The sequence below is a fragment of the Trichechus manatus genome, unplaced genomic scaffold (assembly GCF_000243295.1).
Source record: "Trichechus manatus latirostris isolate Lorelei unplaced genomic scaffold, TriManLat1.0 scaffold00181, whole genome shotgun sequence".
Lineage (NCBI taxonomy): Eukaryota > Metazoa > Chordata > Mammalia > Sirenia > Trichechidae > Trichechus > Trichechus manatus.
In genome coordinates, this window is record NW_004444117.1 from 1,210,415 (window position 1) to 1,216,716 (window position 6,302).

At 37.6% G+C, this 6,302-nt stretch overlaps 1 protein-coding gene across 1 annotated transcript; it reads right to left on the reverse strand.

Moving 5' to 3' along the window:
- Positions 1–3,831: 3,831 nt before the first annotated feature.
- LOC111822589 (olfactory receptor 2M2-like) lies at positions 3,832–4,785 on the reverse strand. Its single transcript, XM_023741432.1, has one exon. It carries the CDS (start codon positions 4,783–4,785, stop codon positions 3,832–3,834), a length of 954 nt encoding a protein of 317 aa, XP_023597200.1.
- Positions 4,786–6,302: the final 1,517 nt, after the last annotated feature.

Sequence of the window (6,302 nt, forward strand, 5' to 3'; positions counted from 1 at the left end):
ACCTACTTATATAAGAATGCTTATGGCTGCTTCATTCATAATAGACAAAAACAAGAATAGAAATATCCATCAATAAGAAAATTAGTATTTTTGTATATTCATGCAATGGAACATTTGTTGTTAGTTGCCATTGGGTGAATTCTAATAATGATGACCCCATGTGTGCAGCGTAGAACTGCTCCATATGGTTTTCAAGGCTACGATCTTTGGGGAGTAGATCACCAGGCCTGTCTTCCAAGGTGCCTCTGAGTAGGTTTGAACCACCAACCTTCCAGCTAGTAGTCAAGCATTTAACCCTTTGTGCCATCCAGTTAATCCAATGGAACATTACTTGGTAATAAAGTGAGAAGTGCAACAACATAAGTTAATTTAAAAATATATATATTGAATGAAGTAAGCTAGAAACCAAAGAGAAACTACTGTATGATTGATATGAATTTCTAGAACAGTCAAAACTAAGCAACGGTGATAGAAATCAGAGCAGTGACTGCCTGGAGGAAGGAAACTGCCTGTACAGTGGCATGAGGGAATTAAAGGGGTCATGGAAATGTCCTCCATCTTCTTGAGACAGAGTTGCATGGATGTATACATTTGTTAATAGAAAAAAAAAAATACATGTATTATAGAGTTACTGTGACTCTTAAAAAGTGTCTAGGTGGTACAAATGGTTAAGATTGGAGGTTGGAGCCCACACAGAGGCACCTTGGAGAAAAAGCCTGGTGATCAACTGTCAAAACATCAGCCACTGAAAACCTTATGGAGCAGTCCTAGGGAGACACTCATGGGGTAACTGTGAGTCAAAATCAACCCAATGGAAACCGGTTTTTTGTATGTGTGTGTGTGTGTGAGAAAGAGAGAGAAACTCTTAAATGAGACAATTTAGAGGAACACTTTGAGCAGTAAATATTTACTAAGTGATACAATTTCCTTCTCATTTCTCTTTATAATTAATTTCTGAGGTGACACACTATAATTCATGCAGCTACTCTTTGTGGAATTTAGCTAATTTCCAACTTTTCCCCATCATAAATAATGCTGCCATAACATAAGAATTTATATAGGTTTTTATTGAAATGACAGATGTGGAATTATCAAATCAAACATTGTTTACGGATTTTGATAACATTACCAAAATCCTTTCTAAAAATGTTTTGCACCAGTTTCTAGCACCACAGTAAATGTGTAAGAACGTTAGCTTTATCACATTGTCAGAATTGTCTACTGAGATTTTAACAGTAGCTGATTTACTTGATAATACCAGTACCAAATACTTAATTCTTTTTAGTTAATTCACCTAAAACATCTCTTGAGGTTTAGCAGGCAAATGCACAAACTTAGCTCTGTTCTACATAGTCAGTAAGTTGTTGACAGCATCTTTTCTTCAGATTTGAAATTTACAGAAATGTTTATGTATACAGTGCCTACACAGCTCCTGGCCCCCAGTGGCTCTTCGAACAATGTCATTTTTCCGCCTAGGTGTGGCGCACGCGCGCGCGCACGCGCGCGCGCACACACACACACACACACACAATGCAGTCATCTAGGTGATCGAGAGAATTAATTCAAGTTCAGAACTTAGGAAACGTCAATTTACAATGAGATATGATGTAAGAAGCAGCATGACTGGCTAGAATTGAGGTGGCTGGAAGAGTGTGTGTGTTGTATGTGTGTGAGTGCCTGTGGGTGCCTGTGCACACATACACTTACAAGGTGATTTGAGAAGCTTATTCTCAACTTGGAGTCCCTGGGTACTGCAAACAGTTAATGTGTTTGGTGGCTAACCAAAAGGTTGGAGGTTCTAGGTTTGAGTTTACACAGAGGTAACTTGGAAGAAAGACTTGGCAATCCCCTTCTGAAAAATCAGTCATTGAAACACTACAGAGCACTATTCTACTCTGACACACACGGGGTCATCATGAGCCAGAATCTACTCGATGGCAATTAGTTTTATGCTCAACTTATTTGGAATTTTGTAGGCATTTTAACTGAGGCCATAGGAAGTTTCATGAGGAAGTTTTTCCAGAATTCCTGACTTGATTCTGCACCCGTCTCTCTGGACGGCGTTCTTACCTCTAGAGGTAAATTGTCTATCTCTTCCAGACTCCCTTCTTCCAGGCCAGTGCCACGTTTTTTGCTTGTTTGTTTTTTCTAAAGTATCTGTCTTTGTGCTGCCTTGCCTGCCCACCCCTGATACTTTCCCCTCTGGATCGTACTGTTCTGCTTTCCAGGACAAGGTTTTCCATCCTACACAGAAAAATAAAAGAAGTTTCCTGGTAGCACAGCTTTAGATCAGAAGGGAGTCTTGAGTCAGTGGAAGGATTCCAGTGTGGTGGGAAGACCCTTCTAATGGATTCTCACATGTGATTAATTATGAACTTATTTTGAGTGTTATTGCAGACCTTTCCTATTAACATTTTTTATGATCATTTATATGGGTTTTGAAAGAGTTTACTTGGTGAGTTCACGTATGCCGCTAAGTGACCAGGAATTCTCATACTTTTAAACTATTCATTATTTTATAAGCTGATTGAAATAAGACTTAAATTGTAGCTAGTCTACTCAGGAAAGTTGAAGGCCTATCCAATTGTACGGAGCCTTGCTTTTATAATGATAAATTTCTCTAACAGTGAAATGATATTGTGGGACATTTTGTGCAATTCATAACACATTTTTTATCTCTAATTCCTAGGATGGAAGGGAAAAAAAGGATGTTTTAGGGCACAAAGGAAATCTTCAGGGCCAAACTTCATATGTCAACATTGTACAAGGGATGGGATGTTCAGTATAATAATGAGAGTGACTTACGGAAAATAGTTGTTTTAATTTTATTGTCTTAATTTTAAGTGTGTTTTAAAATTGTTTCTGTATTACTGGAATGTTATGTAGGCATGAAAATCAAATTAGAGACTGTATTAATACGGCAGTGCTACAAACTCATAAGTGAAAATGCAGTATGTATAATTTTTATCACATGTGATTACAATTATGTAAAAATAAATCTCAAACTAAAGACTACAAACTTATTCACAGACAAAAGTCTGGATGAAATATTTTTTTGGAGTGTCACTTTGAATAATTTAATTTTAGTTGTCAACATGAGATATTTATTGTGTCTACAACAATGAACTAAACAGTACAGAGAAAATGGTTGTCTTGATCCCAGAGAATTTAGTATTTAAAAATGAAAACAGTTATAAAAATGTGAGTGTGCATGTGTAACACATAAAAAAGTGGGTTTCATAGTAAATCGAATCCATTATGTGGAACAATTTAGACATATTTCATCGTTAATAAGGTGAAATATCTACAAAAAACCTGTCTTTAGGCTCTGTTTCACAGTATTATCCTGGAATTTTTTTTAAAAAATCACATTTTAAGTGAGACTAGAACCAATGTATATTTTAAAGTTAATGCCGTCATTTTCCAGAGCTACTGTCTATACACTAACTGGGTTCTCATAATAATGGAATACCTTTGAAATCTACTGGAAGTAACTTTTTTGTTTGTTTTAGAATTAGCAAATATATAACACAGGAGAAAGGACTAAAGAAGAATATTACATTTTTGCCTAATTGAGATGTCTCTACATCAACTTAATACTAAAGCAATCAAGGCTAATTATGACTTCGATCACAGCTGCCTAACTCACTTTTAAAATAATGAAGCCAGTAAGATTTTTTCCACTAAGAGAACACAACTTCTAATAATTGGATATATTTGCTAAATATGGACCACATCCCAATTCAAACAGATATTTATGATTATTGAGATAAATTCAATATATAAACATTGCCACTCTTGAAAATTGATAACCTAAGAATGTATCCTTACTCATAAACATGTACTGAATTCTAGTATCACTATTCTACATAATGATAAGGCCTTTGCACATAATTTCCTCAAAGCCTCTCCTACTGCCTTATTCCTTAGGCTGTATATGAGGTGGTTCAACATGGGGGTCAGAATGGTATAGAATACAGAGAGGCCTTGGTCCTGCTCTGAGGTGTGCAAAGAGCTGGGAATCATGTAGATGAACATGGATGGACCAAAATAGAGAAACACAACAATCAGATGGGCAGAGCATGTGGTGAAAGCTTTATTTCTCCCCTTGGAAGAACTTATGTGGAGAACACTAAGAAAGATGAGAGTATAGGAGGTGAGGATGAGGCCAAAGGGTATGAGAAGAAATAAAATTCCCATTACTAAAATTACTTTCTCATAAGCTGAAGCGTCCTCACATGATAGCTCGAGCACTGCTGGGAGTTCACAGAAGAAGCCACATCTGGGAAAATGCATGGTATAGGTAGTATGAACTACAGAATTAATTGCTCCCCCAACCCAGGACACAATGGCCATCTGCAGGCAAACTTTAAGATTCATAATGACCATGTATCTCAAAGGTTTACAAATAGCCACATATCGGTCATTGGCCATAAGGGTTAGCAAAATACATTCACTGCCTCCCAAAGCAAAGTAGAAATAGATCTGAGTTCCACAGGCAATGTATGAAATATCTGATGTCCCTGAGAAAAAGTTGGTTAGCATCTTGGGGACAGTGGTGGAGATGAAGGAGATATCCATGAGGGAGAGCCGGCTGAGCAGGAAATACATGGGGCTGTGAAGCTGGGGATCCAGAGAGAGGACGAGGACCAGGGTGGTATTTCCTGTAATGGCGACAACGTAGAAAAACAGAATGGTGCAGATGACTAAGCCAGTGTGCCTCGTTCCTGGAATAACTCCAAGGAGGGTAAAAACCATCATGGAGGTTTCATTTTCTCTCCTCATTTTTATGTACAACTAGAAGAATAAAAGGGAGAAACACATCAGTGTAGCATAGAGAAAAATATTGATAATGAAAAAGTTATCCATTAATAGACTCCGGGCTAAAATCAACTGTGACAATTTTGCCCCAAATCTGAGCCAGAACTATGAGAGAAACAGATTTTAACATTTGACTTTATCATTAAACATTATGATAAAGTCTAATAAGATAAGCATTAAAGGGTGATCTTAAAGAGTTACTTTTTACATTCGTGAACATAGGCATAAAATTCAAAAGTCAAAACATTTGGAATTTTGCAAGCTGATATTTGAGAATATGCCAGATGAATCTGAATTTCAGTGAATGTTTTCAATTGCACTACATAAACAGGCAATATACCCCATGAATATAAGAAGGTACCCAAACTTGTTAAACTTCTTAGTCAGTGCTCCTATGTGAGTGGGTTCTCTTGCACAGCTTAGAAAAATTTTAGGTACGTTTGTGTCACTCTAATTCCCTTTGAAGTTGATGAGTTGCTTCCACACGTCTCCTCAACCATCTGAAGCAGTGTTTGCATTAACCCCATGGTTAATGTACATTAAAAAACACAGCGGTGTTTTGTATATAGTATAATTACTCTTTCTCACCATTCCGATAAAGCAATTCATTCTCCTGTGCAGAAGGGCATCTAAGAAACAATGATTACTTAATTTATCTTCTCTACCTTTGGATTGCTAACCAGGAAAATCAATATTATGAAAGACAGGTCCCCAAAGTTTTATATGAGGAAACTCTTTCTCTGATCTTGGGTTATGTGTTGACCACAAGTGCAGCTAGAGGTTATTGTTTGACCTAGGGGACTTACTGAGGTGGCAAGGTAGGATGCCATGGCAAGATGAGCAGGGTGCTGATAACACCCAGCTCTTTTCTTATGGTCACCAGAATAACTCCATACTCCCCATTATGTATATATATATAATGTACATTAGGTCAAGGTTTACAGAACAAATAGTTTCTCACGAAACAGTAGTACACACATTGTTTTAAGACATTGGTTAACCACCCCACAACGTGTCAACTCTCTCCCTTCTCGACCTTTATTTATTTATTTGGTGAAAATATACATAGCCAAAGATACACCATTTCAAAAATTTCTACTGCACAATTCAGTGACATCAACTATGCTCTTCCAATTGTGCTGCTATTCTCACTTTAGATGAAGGCTTGCAGAACGAAATAGTTCCTCATTTAAAAGTTAGTACACATGTTGCCCTATAACAAGGGTTAACGACCTCACAGCATATTAACACTATCCTTACTCAACCTTGGGTTCCCTATCACCAGCTTTCCGGTCCCCTTCTGCCATCTGGCGCTCGTCCCTGGACTGCTGTGCCTCATTAGTCTCATTTGGTTTTATGGGGCTGTCCACTTCCCAGCTGAAAGGTGAACCTGAGAAATGACTTCACCACTGAGCTAAAAGGGTGTCTGGGGGCCATACTCTCAGGGTTTCTCCAGTCTCCTTTAGGCCAGTAAATCTGGT